Source organism: Melanaphis sacchari, unplaced genomic scaffold, assembly GCF_002803265.2.
Source record: "Melanaphis sacchari strain LSU unplaced genomic scaffold, SCAv2.0 Contig11_pilon_pilon, whole genome shotgun sequence".
NCBI classification, from domain to species: domain Eukaryota; kingdom Metazoa; phylum Arthropoda; class Insecta; order Hemiptera; family Aphididae; genus Melanaphis; species Melanaphis sacchari.
This window is the reverse complement of record NW_020270469.1, coordinates 5,693,456-5,711,583: the sequence shown is the minus strand read 5'-3', so window position 1 is coordinate 5,711,583 and position 18,128 is coordinate 5,693,456. Positions and strand designations below refer to the sequence as shown.

The 18,128-nt window shown below is 38.3% G+C and overlaps 1 protein-coding gene across 2 annotated transcripts in view; it reads right to left on the bottom strand.

Moving 5' to 3' along the window:
• Positions 1 to 314: 314 nt before the first annotated feature.
• Positions 315 to 18,128, bottom strand: part of LOC112604406 (zinc finger homeobox protein 4) — a 98,480-nt gene continuing 80,666 nt past the window's right edge. For both annotated transcript variants that reach the window (XM_025353434.1, XM_025353433.1), the window contains exon 5: positions 315 to 1,992. In XM_025353434.1, coding sequence (XP_025209219.1) covers positions 995 to 1,992 — 998 coding nt within the window. In that variant the 3' untranslated portion in view covers positions 315 to 994. The remainder of the gene's footprint in view (positions 1,993 to 18,128) is intronic.

Here is an 18,128-nt window from a genome sequence, read left to right as displayed (position 1 = left end):
TTATATTTACACAAACCTATATATATATATATATATACGTATTTATATATACTCTAAACATATGCTAAGAAATGCTAAGCGACCGTAAATGATTGCGCTAAATTTTACATCATTTCATAATAACTCGTGCAATCGAGTTTAGAACGTTTTCTTTTAATATAATTATATTTTCGTGAGTAGTTTCCAAAAAACCGCACGTATCTTTTTTTTAACGGCGTCAATAAAAAAAAAAAAAATAATAATAATAAGAAAAAACCTATATAATACTATTAAATAGTATAATAATAGTAATAATATAATAATAAATAAATAAACAAACAAACAAACAAACAAACAAACAAGTAGCGTAAAGGAACTTTCAGTTATCGTATTTTTTTGTTTTTTTTTATACACACATAAATAATTAATTCTTTTCGTATGGTTAGTGATTTTTCTTAATACGAGGAACTACGTACCTTTATGAGATGAAAAAAAAAATTAGTGAGGAAACGAAAGACCGTAGAAATTGTTTGCTTTATACACAACTTTTAAAGACGGGATGCGCAAAAAAGGAGAGAGGCGCGATACTGTTTTTTTTTTTCGTTATCATATTTTATCAATAATTGTTTATCCAACGTGAAATAATACGCGTAGCGTGAGATGGCCCGGATAATATTGTATTATTATCATATTAAATGAGTGCAGGAAAATCGCAATAATAAAAAATCGATAGAATAAAAAAAAAAAAGAATAAAATCCTCTCTCCAGGAACATGAGTGTGTCGAAAAGGAACTTTGGGTAAGTTTTACACAATAATATTTAAATAAATAAATAAATAAATAATAATAATAATAATAATAATAATAGTAATAATAATATACATACACACATTACATACGTTTTACATAACATATCTGTCGTGGTCATCGTCCACGGCGAAAGCGGAAATGTCTGCGGCCGCGTCCCGACGGTGGACATTGGGGTGGCGGCCGGACTCGTAGCGGATAGGTCGGAGTTATTGGCCGCTGCTCGGCACGGCTGGCGCGACGTTGCACGCAGCCGGCGGCGCGGTAAATTTGTGCATTTTGGCAGTGGCGGCGGCGGTCGCGGCGGCGGTCGCAACCGACTTTTTGTCGGTGGACGGCGAGCAGAACAGATTGGCGTTCGAGTCGCTGTTCAGGTCGCGCGGCGACGGGCTCCGGCCGACCGCCTTGGCCGCGGCCAGTGCCGTGATCTGGTTCACAACGTCCTCCATCTCGTCCGAGAGGTTGGGCGACGGTTGGAGCTGCTGCATGTGCAGTTGCTGTTGCTGGTGTTGCTGCTGCTGCTGCTGTTGGTGTTGCTGCTGAAGGTGGTGGTGGTGGTGGTGGTGCTGGTGGTGCTGGTGCTGCAAGTGTTGGTGGCGGCCGACCGTCGAGGTGGCCGCGGCGTAGTGACCGCCCCGGTGGGCCGTCTCGATGTGCGCGCGCAGTGCGTGCACAGTGCCGTACGTGTTGGTCTCGCCGTTGGCCCCTATGCCGCACGACCGGCAGCCGTACGCCGGGTGGGCCAGGGCCACGGAGCCGGTGGTGCGGCAGTCGCGCTGCTGGTGCGCAGCCAGGCCCCCGTTGTCCGGGAACGCCAGCTGGCACTTGGCGCACGCGTGCCCGACCGTCCGGCCGCCGTCGATGGCGTAACCCTCGGCCGGCAGCTCGGAGGCCGGCACGGTGGCCGCCACCTCGACCACGGCTGTCTGGTCCGGGCGCACCGTCCTGCACCGGTCGGCGATCGCCTGGATCACCGACTGGTCGAGTTGGAGCATGCGCACCGGAGTTCCCGACGGGCCGGTCTGCTGTTGCTGATGTTCTTGCGGGCCAGCGGCTACCGTCATGGTGCCCGTAGACGTGTTGTTGTTGTTGTTGTTGTTGGCGGCGGCTGCGGCTGCGGCGGCGGCGGCTGCTGCTGCTGCTGCTGCGACAGCCGTCGTACGCAAACCGTTGGTCGTGGCCGCCGTGGTGCTAGGTACGCCTGCGGCTGTAATCATATCCGTCATATTAGAACTTCTCGCAGTCGTACAAGTTAAATAAGTTATTTAAGTATGTATTTGACGTATAAACGAATCATTGTAATACGATGGATGTATAAGGTCGGGCAAATTAACTAGTTTAAAAGTTAAAGAGTTAATTTTATTTTAACGTTTTGCCTATAATAATTACTTTTGGGCGTCCGGTCGTTTGACTAGTAACTCACTAGAGACACACACTTCACTACATAATATTATTATTCCGCAGCAGATGTAATATTGGGTTTTTACATGGTGTGTATCGTTATTCAATTCAGCGTGTATAGAAAACGAACGACAATCGTAATTTACTAAGAATTAGTAATTTATTATTAATCCATGTAATTAAAATAATTATTAATGTAATATGATACACACGTGTTTGTAATTATTATTTATAGGACTATTTTAACACACGGTTGTTAACATAAGCTTTGCTCGGTGCGGCCTGGCACTTTAATCGATGCACATCCAATAAATTTTTTTGTATAATTTATCTTTTTGGAGGTACTGAAGGGGAAGTAAATGGACGCCGTGAAGTAAATTACGGCACTGCCGACTACGTCTTGTTATCCATACATGAAATTATTAATACGCCGCAGAACATATGGCAGAACACGGTGTAGTGTAAACCCGACTTAAGTTTTCAATTTAATTTACACAATGTATTTATATACGAGTGTAGGTATATATTTATGGACTGGACTGACGTGATTTTCCGTTTTCCAATGCAACGTCGACTATGATGCATTAAAAACGCGAGAAAAATGCACCGAGACCTGCCCCGTATATATACATACATATACGTTCGAGTTTTGAGTTTTAATCGGGATAAACGATATGGACATATTTTGCGACAAAGACAAAATTTGGAAGACCCTCCATACATTATGAACAAGAGTGTAACGTTTCGTGTGCAATATATCATAAACGATACGGTAAATGTATTCAAACCACATTGTTTCATTATTATTATTTCTTTTTTTTACATCACCTTCGTCGGACTTTGAATAAAATCCGTCTTTGGTAGTAGACTGACAACGGATAGGTCAACCGTATTGGCATTAGGCGCATAAGTCGTGTGTCGGAACGATCTTATCAATAATAATAATAATAATAGATGCAATATATGTTTATATAATATCATTTGTGTAAGTATTGGTAGGTGCGTATTAAAATACTCGTATATTATGTAGATGGTGAACAGACGTTTGGTCAATAATAATTTGTCGAACACCGTCTGTGGTGATTTTAAGAGACACGCTTAAACGTTATCTGTCGTCGGAGAACGACGAAATGAAAATAAAAAAAAACCGACAAAAACCAGTTTAGTAGTAGAGAAATAATAAAGGACCAAACAAGTCTGCCGCCGATAAAACGCGAGTCGTGTTAAAACACAACACAGTCGGATAATGGACGCGACGAGTGTGGCGTACGCGGCGTATACCTGTAAGCGATAACAACCGTCTCTCCCCTACATATAATATTATGTACTTACTTATGACACACACACACACACACACACATACACACTCTCAAGCAAACTGTGTAATCGTACTATTAACGCATATAATATGTACCTACAGAGTGTATGTATATTATATTACCCTCAATCACTGTATCACTCTTTCTCTCTCTCAGTCTCCGAGACGACACCTTTCCGGGCGGACGGCCGGTCGTCGTTATCTACAGCACAGTGTTATAAAATAATATCATGTCATTGCGACGGTAACGGTTATCTCGAGGAGACCCGTGTACGTCTCGTGCCCAGCGTGCAGAACTCGTAATAAAAATGACATTGCGGTGCAATTCCTTATAATACTTGGAATATTCTGTGTAATATATATATATATATATATCAAACTACGCTATAGTGTTATAATTTTCGAAAAAAAAAAAGAAACACACCGCTCGCGACGACCTGCATCCTCAAAGGAGGGGGCACCGACCCGCGACTGCCACCCGATCACCTCCCTAAATGTAACAACATATAAAACACACACACACAGACACACATATAGATACACACGTATAGTAAACAGTTATTATTGAGCGTACAGTAGTTACATATTAATATCATTAAAGGTACCGTATAGAAAATGCATAATAATATATTCGTGGGGCGTATCGTCGGTCGAAAAAACCGTATTTATAATATTTATGTGACAATGTTTCCATCGTTTTTTAATTTTTCTCGTAACACATTATTTTAGTTACCATAGTTATAATAAATTATTATATTCATTCTCTGCGACTAGGTATGTGACGTGTGTATTATCATACTAATAATACAATATACTATACACCCGCAGCAGTGCCTACATGGCTGGCGTCCGCAGCAATAGAACGTTTTCGTTACGTTTCTATTTCATTCGATGGTCCAAACGAATTTCTCATTTACCCGATACGCGTCGTACACAGTGTATTATTATTATTTGACGAGTAACTCTCCCAAAGTGTACATTTTTTTACGCGCGTGTTTTAATGACATGATCGATTAACAACCGAGGAAAAAAATACGGACAAACGCGACAGGCGAGGCGAGGCGTAAAATTATTATTAGGGTGATCCTATACTGTCAAACGGTCCGAAAACGATGGATAGAGATGGTATATAAACTAAGCGGCGTCACACGATGTTATAATTTAGATCTATATTAATCGTACCTTTACGTAAATCATTGTCGCGAGGACTTATGTGAGTGTTTTTTTTTTCAAATCTGCTGTCGTACGCACGTATATATAGAAATCTTATTACGCGCTAATTTACTCGTTTTTCCATTAACGCGTTCGAACGGCCGGAACGTATCATTAAATTATGCGAGTCCTACGAGTTTGACGCACGAACAGAATTCCACTATCCAATTTTTTTTTTTTTCGAATCGCGCGTTTCCAATAATGCAGCAACGGAAAACTCCGACATAGAAGACGCTAAAACGTACAATACATTTATGTACAGTTTTTATACTCACAAATCGAATCCTGTGAACGATCTATAACTATCACACGAGAATTATAGTACAATATTAAGAAAATCACGTCTAACTATGGATGTATTTATAGTTCGGACTAAATAGCATTATACTACAAGAAAAATTATGTTTAAAATAATTTTTAAAATAGTTCACTAGTTCATCTTTACACGATAAATCATACTCAATAAATGGTAATCCTCCTCAACAGTAAATGTTTGGTCTCCGCGAACAATTTTACAAGGTTTAGTACCGATTACTTAAAAATTATTACCATTAAATAAATGATATGTAATTGAAAAATTGTAAGTAATGTATGCTCTGCATTTTGACGACGACTACAGCATACGGTTTATCCATAATATCTTCCGTTGGATTTCGATTCAAAATATGATAATTATTATTGAACATTTTAAAAAAATTACACAAAACACTTTTTGTTAAATTGAACGAATTATCATCTAACCAGTACCTGATAAATCATATGGACCGTAAAATATATTTTTTGGCGTGGATTTGTCTAAAAAGGTGAATCTTGGTTGTTGACGAAATTGCGATGAAAAAGCTATCATTAAAGTTATTATTTTTTTTCACCTACATAGAATTCGATCCATTTTTAATACTCATTATTTTTTTTCCACACATACAAATAAATTGTTTAAATAATAGTTAACTCATGTATTACTACGTGAAAGTAAAATGTAATATATTTTAAAATAAAATGTCCACAACAATCGTAATTTAAAAAACTTCTATATATGCACTATTTACTGAAAGTCGCGAGAAGTAAGATTGGCACTGTTTGACTCAAACCATAACTGATTTAAATTACAATTAGATGCCGTCCGATGAATTTTTATTATTGAAATTTTTGTCTGGGTCACGTGTCGTCACAACATATTACAGTCGCGGGGTATCGATTTTTCACTCCCACTCCTGTCATGGCTAACATATATTATACTAATATATTATTATAATACATATATAGTATGACACTATACTGTTGCTCGGTCATTGGATTCGATTGTCTTTACGGTTTTTTTTTTTTTTTTGTCGTCGTCGTCGATGTCGAAGGACGTCCAGACACAACACACGCATAAACACCGCAGACACAATATACGCGCGAAGTTTTTTCAGCAAACATATCGCACCGACCAACACACAGGCGCTCTGCGGAATATTCATTGTTGTGGCGGTACATGATCGGAGTATAATATCATTCGCCGCGGTCGGATTTGCAATAATAATTAGCGGCGGGGACATGGTCTCCTCATAATTTATAATTTATACGAGCACGTAGTATAAATTCCCATATACAATACAAATATATATATATATATATATAGGTACAAAATATATTATATTAACTGCGCCGATGTGTAATCGGAGTAATAAACTAATAACATACGTCCGGGAGGGTGGTGATGTGGAGGGGAGGGGAGGCAAAAACTCATTCCGAAAACGAATAAGTCCTTGCCGGCAGATTATATTATTACAACGACAAAGATATTATATTATACATACGTATTATGCTAATGCGACGGATCGACTCACACACACACACACACACACACACATCATGTACATAATATTATGTTATATGTTGTATATGCGAACGATTTTTTTTTGTATAAAATAATGTAATACGTTTATACGTGTATGTGTGTGTGTGTACACAAACGTCGCGACACCGCCGTCGGATGGCCTTTTTTATTATTATTATTATTATTAATGGCTTCCAGTTTTTAATTTCCAAGAAAGTAATGTGAGTGAGAGAGCTCGGCGAGCACGAGTTCCTTAACGAACGCCGCCGAGTCGCATATATTCTATTACATTATATGTGTATGTATAGTGTATACCTACAGGTACGAGCAGCGGCGTCGGTGGATAAAATAAACGTATATAAAATGTGTCAAATGCAAATGAGCGTAATAATAATAACCACGTGAAAGAGTATAAAAATTAAAAATTATAATAAAAAATAATAAAAAATACAAATAAATAATGGAAACTAATAATGAAATATGGTCGGACGAGGGGCCCACGTTCGAACCGCCACAGTATTATAATAACATTATATATGTATAAATATATATTATGTGATGTGTGTGTGTGTGTGTGTGTGTGTGCAGTGGACGAGATTGAGAATAAAAATAAGAAGAAGAATTAAACGCGGTGCGCATGCGATGTGCTCGCATATAATTATAATAAGAAATCTGAACGCGAGTGTGTGCGTGAATATGTGTATACGTATATACGGAAATCCCCCTGGAGGTGTGGTTGTTAATTTTAACATCACTTTAATATGTAAATTAGTAACAGTTACTAATGAGCGACGACTCCGTTGCGAGTAAATCTCCTCGTCTACCGCCACTATATTATACCTGCGCGCTGACCACCGACCATATACCCGGCCCATACCGAACACCGCCTCCACCACGTACACCACCGCGGGACCTATCATTCGATTATGTACGAGTAGAGATACAAATATTATTAAAAAGTAGCCGCCGCCAACCGGGAGGTATAATATTGTAGTGCGTACGGTGTTGTGTATAGTAGCATTAGTATATTGGTGCACCGCGTGATTCCTAGAAATCCGATTTGCATTTAAAATTGGTAAGACGTTGTTATAATCGTTATTAAAACACCACCGCCGCCGACGTCACACGCTCATAATTTTATGTCTTACAATTATATCACCGAGTGCCGCACACAACGCTCCCATACGCGCCCGGGTCACGTACCGCACACGGTTTTAGTATGGTATAATATATATATTATATATTTTATTTTTTTTTCATTATCGTCCAAACGAGATAAATGACATTAATCGTTCGACATTTTTGTACATAAAGGACAAAATATATATAATATACGAGTCGAAGGTAGGTGCGGCCATACGTTATATCTTCTGAACCTACATTACTATTATTATCATATTGTACGCATGTGACATTTTTTCGTCAAGCCGACCATTGTGTACTTGTACACAACGCGTTAGGCACATAATATAAATATCCTAACGCCACCCACCCGCACACTGTTTACAAAGATTTTTCGACATAACATCGCATTTCGAAATGTCTCTTTTATTATTATTATTATATTATTATTGTGCGGATGAGCAATGTACTACCACAGAATGTGTGTGTATGTGTGTGTGTGTGCGCGCGCGTGTACATACATAGGTAAGTACATTTGAAAAAGGTGTAATATATTATTATGTTATACAAATGATAATGGTAGAACCCAGTGATATATTTTATTATTAAAACCCTGCCGGACACTATTTGGGTCGCTCTCAGTTTTTCATCCCTCACAATGGACGTTATGCGTTGGCACGAGTGATGTGGTATGTGTGTGACAGTACTCATTCCGTGTACACACAAGGTAACGACGATTTTCTACCTGCTGTCCGATAATAAATAATAATATGAATAATACGGTTATCGACCACCACACGTGAACGGGTACAAAAGATGTGTACATAGGTACGATGTTAATATTTATAACTCCTCTGTACAACGGTCAAAAACGATTTTGGCGTGACACCAAAGGGTAGTCCTGTTTAACTCATCCTAAACAATAACAATTGAATCGAATGAGTACGTGACACATTGCGGTTAGAAAAGAATCACTCCAACTAATCCGTGTGTCTCGTCCATTCTAGAAGCCAGAAAGTGTCTTTAGAAAGAATAACTCTAAATGCTATTTAAAAATCGTATTTTTGACGGTGCTGTCATAACCTAACCGAAATCTCGCCTCGGACTATTGTCCAGCACGCCCCTACAAAACTACAGGCATATGTTATTATTGTATCTATCGCGAGCGCAAGCACGAAATAATCGGTGTCGTCTTTTCCCCCCGATTCGAATGCGAACGAGTAACCTAGGATTTTCGTCCGGGATTATATTATACGCGTGAAATTTTTTTTTTAGGGGTCCCAAAACAAACAGGAAACGGACTTTTATCTGTGAGCTTCCCGTGCGTCCGCCCCCGCAACGGCACACAGTTGTTTGCGGTCGCACGCTCCCTCGGTGTAGTGTGTGTACACAGCGGGGGCGGTGCGCGTTATCTCGCGGGCAGGACGGTCGAACAGGTATTCGGACACGGACGTGGCGACGGTGGTATTGTCGTACACGCGTGTACACTGCAACCGAAGCGGAGGGAGGACGAGAAATCGCCCAAAGGGTCGATCGTCCTTTCTGTTATTTTTTCTTATACAATAATAATGTTGTACGCTATCCTTCCACTCCCGAAACGCGTCTCGTTTACACTGCCCCAGGCACGTGCTACGCGTTTTGTTTTCTCGCGCGTCTTATACACATACATTTTATGCGTATGTGCATTATGTTATAGTATTTTTTTTTGTCGGACGACCATGCTTTCCACCAGTGCAGTGTCGTAAATCGTCATCGAAATCACGTTGTTTCGAGTCCTTGGACCGTCATCGGCGCCGGACGATTTACAACCCATGTATATTGTGCCTAAATATTGTACGAGACGTGTTAAGACTCTGGCGCGTATACTACGGGCACGCCACCGCCCATATTATACGGTGACCTTATTTTTACAGCTCTCCGCACTTGTCAAATTTCAACCCTTTTCATCCGTTTATAGCGCGCGCTCATCGTATACTGCAGGCTGCCCAGAACAAAACACCCAGTCCATACCGCAGCTTCCAGAGCACAGTATAATAAAATATACATAAATATGTGTGCCGCGTGATGTGTATAACATAATAAACTATATTTTTTTGTTCCACGCCTAATGTGTTTATACACCCGACCCTAATTATTTTATTACGCGGCGTGGAATTTTGTTTTTCTTTCATCCGGCGCACAATAGGTCAGAAAAAAATTTTCCTGTCCTATATAATAATATAATATACTATAATATATGTATTATGCGCTCATCGGATGACGGCGGAAGGGGTTCGCCGATACCGTAATTATTGTGACATCTGTATTTATTTCGGGCGCGCGCGCGCGCGCGCGGGAGAGAATGTGAGAAAAAAAATTGTTATTCAAATTATATCGTCGTACATATATTATTTAATGACGTTGCAGCGTTTTGTCCTGCGGCGGGTGCGTGCGCGATATACACACGGGGAAAAAAATGCACACACATAAAATAATATAAACATAATATTACAATATGAATCGCGGTACATATTATACAGGTGGCTCATCGCTGCACACACATTAAATATGCATATAAGTATTACATAATGTTATATATCTATATATAAATAGATACGTATGGTTAACAATCCGCGCGTTAATATATTGCGCACGCGCGTATACGGTGCACACATAACCCATATGCATTATTCATACGCGTACACAAAATTATACATATGTATATGTACACTCGCGTACGTGTGCATTTTACTAAATCGGAATTAAGACACAAATTGTAATCGTTTACGATTCAAAACTTTGGCGCACGCACACATGTACACACACACACACACACACACACACAATGTACTTACAATATTTTAACAGTTTATACATATTTATTATGTATACATGGCGTTAGGAAAGGGATATATAGTAGGTTGGAACATGTAGTATTGGTCCTGTTTTTAAGTATTTGACCAACGTTAAATAGTTAAATATTATACCGTATAATACAGAATATAGTTTCTATGTATTTTAACGCAAACCTGTATAGGATATGAAACAAATAGAGCACGTGTTTTGTTACTTTGAAATCAATTTATTGTCTGTATTCATCGATTGATCAATGATCATAAAGTTCAATTTGATTTTATACCATAAAGATTTAGTATTTCAGTTAATGGTTTTATACACACTACAACCACTGAAATTCTTATACGATGTGAAATTACGACCATAATAATATAACATTCGATTATCGTTATACTACCATATATTATAATATATATGTCATAATTCTCAATCGCTGGATTTGATCGGGTGCAAATTTGGCAGCTCAAACGTCTCTCAATATAAATATTTATTTTTTTTTTTATATGCTACGTATAAGTTATAGACGATGTTATATATATTCAGATTTAATTCGACTATAAACCACGATGACGTGGTCTTGTTGTCGGTGCACTTCTACCCCGCATTTCGTGCGAGGCTCTTTAGAATCGTACGTATAATAATATTCAAGTAGGAATTGTCATGCGATCTGAAAATGAAATTAATGGGCACGGTGCACCCGTACCTGAGTTTGCCAGGCAGACGAGCACCGTGCCCGCGATTACATTGTCTTCGTGTATTGTTTTTACCATCCTCGCAACCGTTTTTATTATCGTTTAGCATTTTCTATTTCACGTTTTTTTTTAAATTTTTTATTTATTTATTTTTTTTTAATACGCTTCTCGTCATATACTTTTACGCACGATAACCACCGACAACCGATCAAAACATAATCGTTCCGCCACAATAGCGCGCTTCTATTTTCCCATTTATTAGTTTTCCAATATATATCATGAGTATTTTTTTTCCTCGTTTCCAACGATCGTCCATTACGAAATGATGTAGCTGTTGATTAATAGTACTTTGGTTTAAAAACACATATACCTACACATGTAGAAACCAAACTGTAAGGATGTTTAGCATCTACTAAATTCCCAACCTACTTTACTTATAGCCTATACCTACCTAGATACATAATGATTTTAATTTTTAAATATATTTTCTGCAATCATGGTTAACAAACAGATAATAACATTATTGCTTACTAGGTTATGCTTTGAAAATGTTTATTTTAGTTTAGAAAAAGGTATGAAAATAATTGTAATGTTGCATCTAAGATCATTCTATATTATACTTTCCAGTTGTCTATATAGATCGTAATGTTGTTTAAATGTATATGCGTGTGTGTGTGTGTGTGTGTGTGTGTGTGTAAAATGTGCTCTTTCGGCGATGTAAGAAATTAAAGGGTTCTGTGTTCTATATACGCGAAGTAATAAGTGGACGATTCCGGAAATTGTGTTTTTTTTTCATTACCTTCCACCCGGCCCGCGAGCCGTTTACGCACAGCAGCCAGTGGTTGTATATAGTAGTTCCCCTCTTTTGTGTTACGTCGACGTCAAACAATTAGCGACGATTATCCTACGGAGACGGCCAAGTATACACATATATAAATAATATATATACCATAGGTATGAGGGTTTTAATTGCGCGCACAAGTCTCGGGAGGAGGATATTAAGCAATTATCGAAAAGAATAAAAAGAAGACTGAGAAAAAAAATACCGAAAAAAACGTAAGAAAGGGAGTCGTCGTCGTTGTTGTTGTAGTTACTGCCGAGCCATTGCATCGTAAGCATTCATTAACTCAAAGAATTCATGTATAATAAACCTGGCACGAGCTAATAGGATCTTTTGTATACGCATAATTTTTATACATATCATTATTATTATATTTAATTTCTCGTCCGTTTTTATATTAAATAATATACACGTTATTGCGTCTTTTCCCTCGTTTCGCCATTAAACCTCACTGGAATATTTAATTAACCCGCGCCGCTTACCGCCTGTTGCTTGCTCGTGCCGCCGCCGACGCCCGAGGGATCGTTCGGACCGATTAAGACCTGTCGCAGTCAGTAATTAGCACCCGAAAAAAGGGGAAGAAACTGGGTCAAGTTTTAATTGCCGTCTGGGTAAACGTCACAGTTCAGGACGGTTTTTTCTTCGAACAAAGTTACTAGCGAGCGGCCTTTGATAGCGTATTTTCGACGGTTTATTGTGACGCGGACAGATGTGTTTATATTATATAAACACTAAACGGTGTTCTATTATTTATTTTGCACAGCGATCTAAACTCTACAGAAAAACACATCAGTCCCATACTCATTTGTATATAATAAACGACAAAATAATAGTCGTTTAATCGTAATCGCGACAGTATTATTATAATAGTATTATACGATTCATCATTATACCTACCCACCTATCGAGTCGAATATAATACACGGTTTTTTTTTGTTCTGTTTGTTTCCTCCTTATTCTCCGGTATGAGGAACACATAACTCTACCGCGGTATATCTCACGGCGCGGATTTTGCGATCACGATCAACCAAGTTCGCGAAATATCCTTTTGTAAACTTTGATTTCGGCCACCGTCGTCGGCACCCGGGGGCCGAGCGCCCCGCCGGCTTTCGTCGTGCGAAGTCATTAGCGCCCGATTGTTTGATTCGGAAACCCCGTTTACTATATATATTATTATGTACATTATAATATACACTTACTATTATTATATTTTACTATACGTGTATACGCGGCACGCTAATGATTCACACGGTGTGTAATTTTTCCTTTTCACCGTACTGCAGTGTGGTGGCGGCAGCAACAGCAGCAGCAACATCAAAAGCAACAGTAATATAATAATAATCATTACGACAACCCAAATATTGATCTACCCCGGAAACGAGACGTCAATAATACGTTTAGGTACACGTCGTCGTGGCATTATGACGTCGGTCTTAGGTGCGCGTTCCTTTATAATATGCGTCATTATTATTATAGGCATATACTTGTGTAGAGTCGAGAACGGGCTAACCTGGGGAATCTGCAGCGGCAGTGTATCGATTCGGACCAAAATCAATAGATCGGAAACCGTCAGCCGTTAAAAAAACACCGTGCGAACGGGTCGATATTATAACAATAATTATTATGCAGCATACTATAGGTTAGATATATGTACGCGGTCCGGATGACGAGAGAACAAAACACGTGTAGGTTAGGTTATATAGAAATGATTACGCTACGCGGATATATATTTTGATGACGTTGTGCAAATAATAATAATAATAATAATAATAATAATAGTCAAAACCGTCGTGACATTTTCGGCGTGGAAAAAATATTACGCAAGACTTCCTGGGGGCGGAAAAAAAGAAAAAAAAAACCAAAAATACGAACATTAAGATATCGTAACTGTTATTAATATATTATAACAAAGTAATAATATCGATAATAATAATTGTACGTGTGTAATAATAATAAACATGTCCCAGTGAGACTTATATGGCGATCGTATAAGCGGGATGATGATGCTGTACAACGGCGACAACGGGTTTTCGGTCGAGTGTGAATTTTTTTTTTTTTGTCTTGTCTGCGCTGCACCAAACCTGATGAAATCGTAGTCATCGGTCGGTTTTTTCCTGTTTATTCTGTCGGCCGAAAATCGTTTACAAAGGACAATGCGACGAAGAAAACAATGCGCGAATATTAAAAATCGACAACGAAACAAATGAAGAAAAAAACAAAAAAACTCGCATTTCTCAAACCGGACGGTAATTAGTCGTTTTGGATGCGAATCATGTTAAGCTCAACACATCCGGGCGGTGGTTACCCAAACTGGTCGGTGGCGGTTCATTTGAGTAAGATTTTTTTTTTTTAACATTATTTTTTAGCACGTATATTATATTGTATACTCACGCGCGCCGTACGTGTGTGTATTATACCTACACTACAACGTCGACGGCGGCGTTCGCCATTAACACCCGATACCATCTCCTCCACACCAACGCTGCTACACCAACTAGGTGTACGCAGTATGCACGGTCGGTTTTTTTTTCTAAACCACCGAAAAAACAAACACAATTACAGAAGGACGCGCTACCACGTACACCCAGATACCTATTTGCAGTGTTCATTCTTCATATCATCCAAAGGAAAGACGTGTATAAAACTATTACCGTCTCGTTGATAATCGACCCGCCAGCGAAGGTAAATCATCATCGAATAGACCGCTCTGCACGTCTGCGTGCATCTATAATATTGTACACGAGCGTACGGTCTAACCACCCGTACATAGATACAGCTTATATACATAGCGTTTTTAGAAACTACTTTAATAATAATGACGATATTATATTGAGTAATATTGTGATGTATAATAAACTTATTATCATGTTACAATAATGCACTCACTATGATCAGAATTGGACGCATTTCGTTTGTTACGGTTTCTGAACCATGCGCGATAAATTATTCGACGACGAAGGCGTGGAATCGTTTGACATCATAATGTAGTTGTATAATATTGTAGTGAGCATCTAACCAACTATACCTAGTACCTATTATACGATGCGATTTAACTTCAAATTTTAAGCAGCAACAACATTGATTTTCTCGAACACCTGCAGTTTCAGCGTGTATTATATGTGTTATGTAAATAAGAATACGGTAAGTTCAGAACAGACGGCGGAAATAGCGTTTAATTAACGCGTTAATTTCTAGTACTTAACAACGAGGTGTTGAAACGACGAGCAAAGTGGATATTTGGTAAAAAAAAAAAATCATAAAAATGTGATATAATATATATATATATACATAAATACATAATATATACATATTATTACGTATATATAACGGTCGCGTAAGAAAGGGTGGGGAAATGCGTAAGGCCGGCTGTTTGGTTGTGAACGTCTCATCGCGCCCACGCCCCGTTGTGTTTTATGAATAAAACTCGTCGAGTGATTTTTTTATAATTTAAATTTAAAGCGCGCGTTTCGTAGAGACAAAAAAAAATACAGTAAAAATGACTGGCACATCATCGCCGTCCTCTCACACATACACACACACACACATGCGCGCGAGCGCGAGCGTAATCCGTTCGTCGTCGACCCGAACACCTGCCCGAATAATTATTTTTAATAAAAGAAAGGTAAAAAAAAAAAAAAAAAAGATGAGAGACAACGGCGGCAGCGGCAGCAACAACAACAGCAGACGCGTCGCATACCCTCCGATCACAAAACTATAGAGTGAGTTTATATACATAGATATACTCGGGCGAACGTGTACTTCTGTTATAATATATACACATACGGACAATAATAATAAAACGAGGTATTACAAAAAATAAAAAAAATAATAATAATAATAAATAAATAAAGAAAAAACTTCCTACGCGTTCATAACAACGCTCACGGAATACTAATTGGGATAATAATATTATTATTATTATTGATGTATAAAAAACGGCGTAATATATGCACAGACGACGACTCGGAGCCACGCCGACTACCGAGGGGAGGAAAGCATATTATTATTATATTATTATAATATTGACCTATGGTACGCGGCGGCGGTGCCATAAAATACTGAGTGGTTTGTTTAAATGGACTGCATGTTAATTTTCTCGTTGAGTTTTCACGTTTTTCAGTAATATTTTGTTTTTTGTACTGTTTTAACTTTACAGTGGGAGCTATAGTAACTGTATTTTTACGATTTCTTATGCGGGAGATATACTAAAGAATCTAAGAGGTTACCACTTATACATATTGGGCATCGACAATTTAAAACCACAAACGGCTTTTCATTATAAAAAAAAACAATTTTCTCAATACTCACTAATTTACATAATATTATCTGCATCATATTTAGTTTCAGATTATAGAATTAAATAGGTTACCGTTGTAAAACTAAAAAATCCAGTCGTAAAAATAATGTAATCATATGTGTATTTCAACAGTGTAAAACCGAAAATCAGCTAAAAACTCAAAGAAGTGTAGTCGATTGAAAGGATCATATTAAAATCCTGGGAAGCGGTATGGTCGTATAGGGTTTCTTGTTTGCGAAACGTGACTGAACCCGTCAAGTAATAATTATTAGGCGCGGCGTTAAGACGAAAGACTCCTGCTGAGAGCGAATAAAAGCTGTATAGGCTGCGCAACGATAAGAATATACAAAACGCAGTACTCCTGTTAAATCAGCTCGTTTGTCAACAACTCCGACGGGTATGCGCATTTATTTTTTATTTTTAATAATACACGTGGTATTATAGTTCTTATTATTATTAAGCGCGGTGTATGTATAGAGTATTAAGTATTGCTCTGGTTTGGAATATTATACTTTCGCCAGAACGACATAATTAAAATTCGTCTGCGCGCCCTTCTGCGGCTCCGATGCAACGACGCAACAACCCTCCACCCGAGATTTCCTCTCCCCCGCACAGCCGCTCCCCGTCGGTTGTTTCTTATTATTATACCAGGCCCGATGATTCATTTAGGATTCGATTCGCGCGCTCGACTTTCATGCTAATGCTACCGCCACCGCCACCACCATCACCTCCGCCAGATTGTGTACATATTATATTTACGTACGGAAAAAAAAAAAATTAAGAATAGACCCTTTGCGGTTTATTTTATTTTTACTTCTTTACAGTTTGTTAAGTTCATGTCTTGTTTGTGCACCACGCACACACACCGCTACTGCCACGGAAGAGTGAAAAAAATAAGGGCTCCTTAATTAAAAAAAAAAAGGCAAAGGAAGGTGGGCGTGAAAGGCAACGGTTATTAAAAAAAAAAAAAATCCCCCTCGTGACGGTGTGTGGAACGAAAACGAAATGATCTGATTTATATATATATTTTTTTTATAATATTCTCCTTGTTCTCGCGCACCGTTGCAGCCGCTCTCTTATTATTAAATATACGCACTCTGCCTTATATATACGGCACACACCCACCGCTGAAACTACTCAAATAATTCGAAATATACTGACGAAAGACGAAATTTATGTGTAAAACGTCCCTTATTAATTATTATTATTGTGAAATTCGCTGTTTTTATTTTGCACGAATTGTGATATTATTAACGCTTCCACATCAATTCAAAATCGGTACCAACATAAAATAAAATCTTGATTTGCTGATTGTTGGATTTTAAATGTTTTTCGCAATATTTGCATTAATCATACATAGAACCTTAACATTTTTTCTCGATCAAATATTTTTATTTACAATTGAAAACGGCTCGATTTTATAGTTCAAGAGATCTCACCACGATGGCGAATAATAATGAATATATCTAATACGGTTTCTTCCGCGCCAACCCGCTTATCTACAGGTTTAAGTGTGTTGTTGTTATCAGTACATAGTTAAATACGATAATATTTTATATTATTAATATATGATTATACGCATATACCGGATTAGACATGCAATAACAATGTAATCGGATTAATTAATTACGGGGGTTCCGATGAGTTACATCATAGGTTTTAATTATTCGGGCAAAGCCAATTTACGCCTTAGGAAGCCTTAGGCGATTACGGTTTATACGTGGATCTAAAATATACCTATGTTACAGTTTAATATATACCTACATGACTTTGTGGTAAGGTCACAGCGGTCGGGTTGGAAAAAAA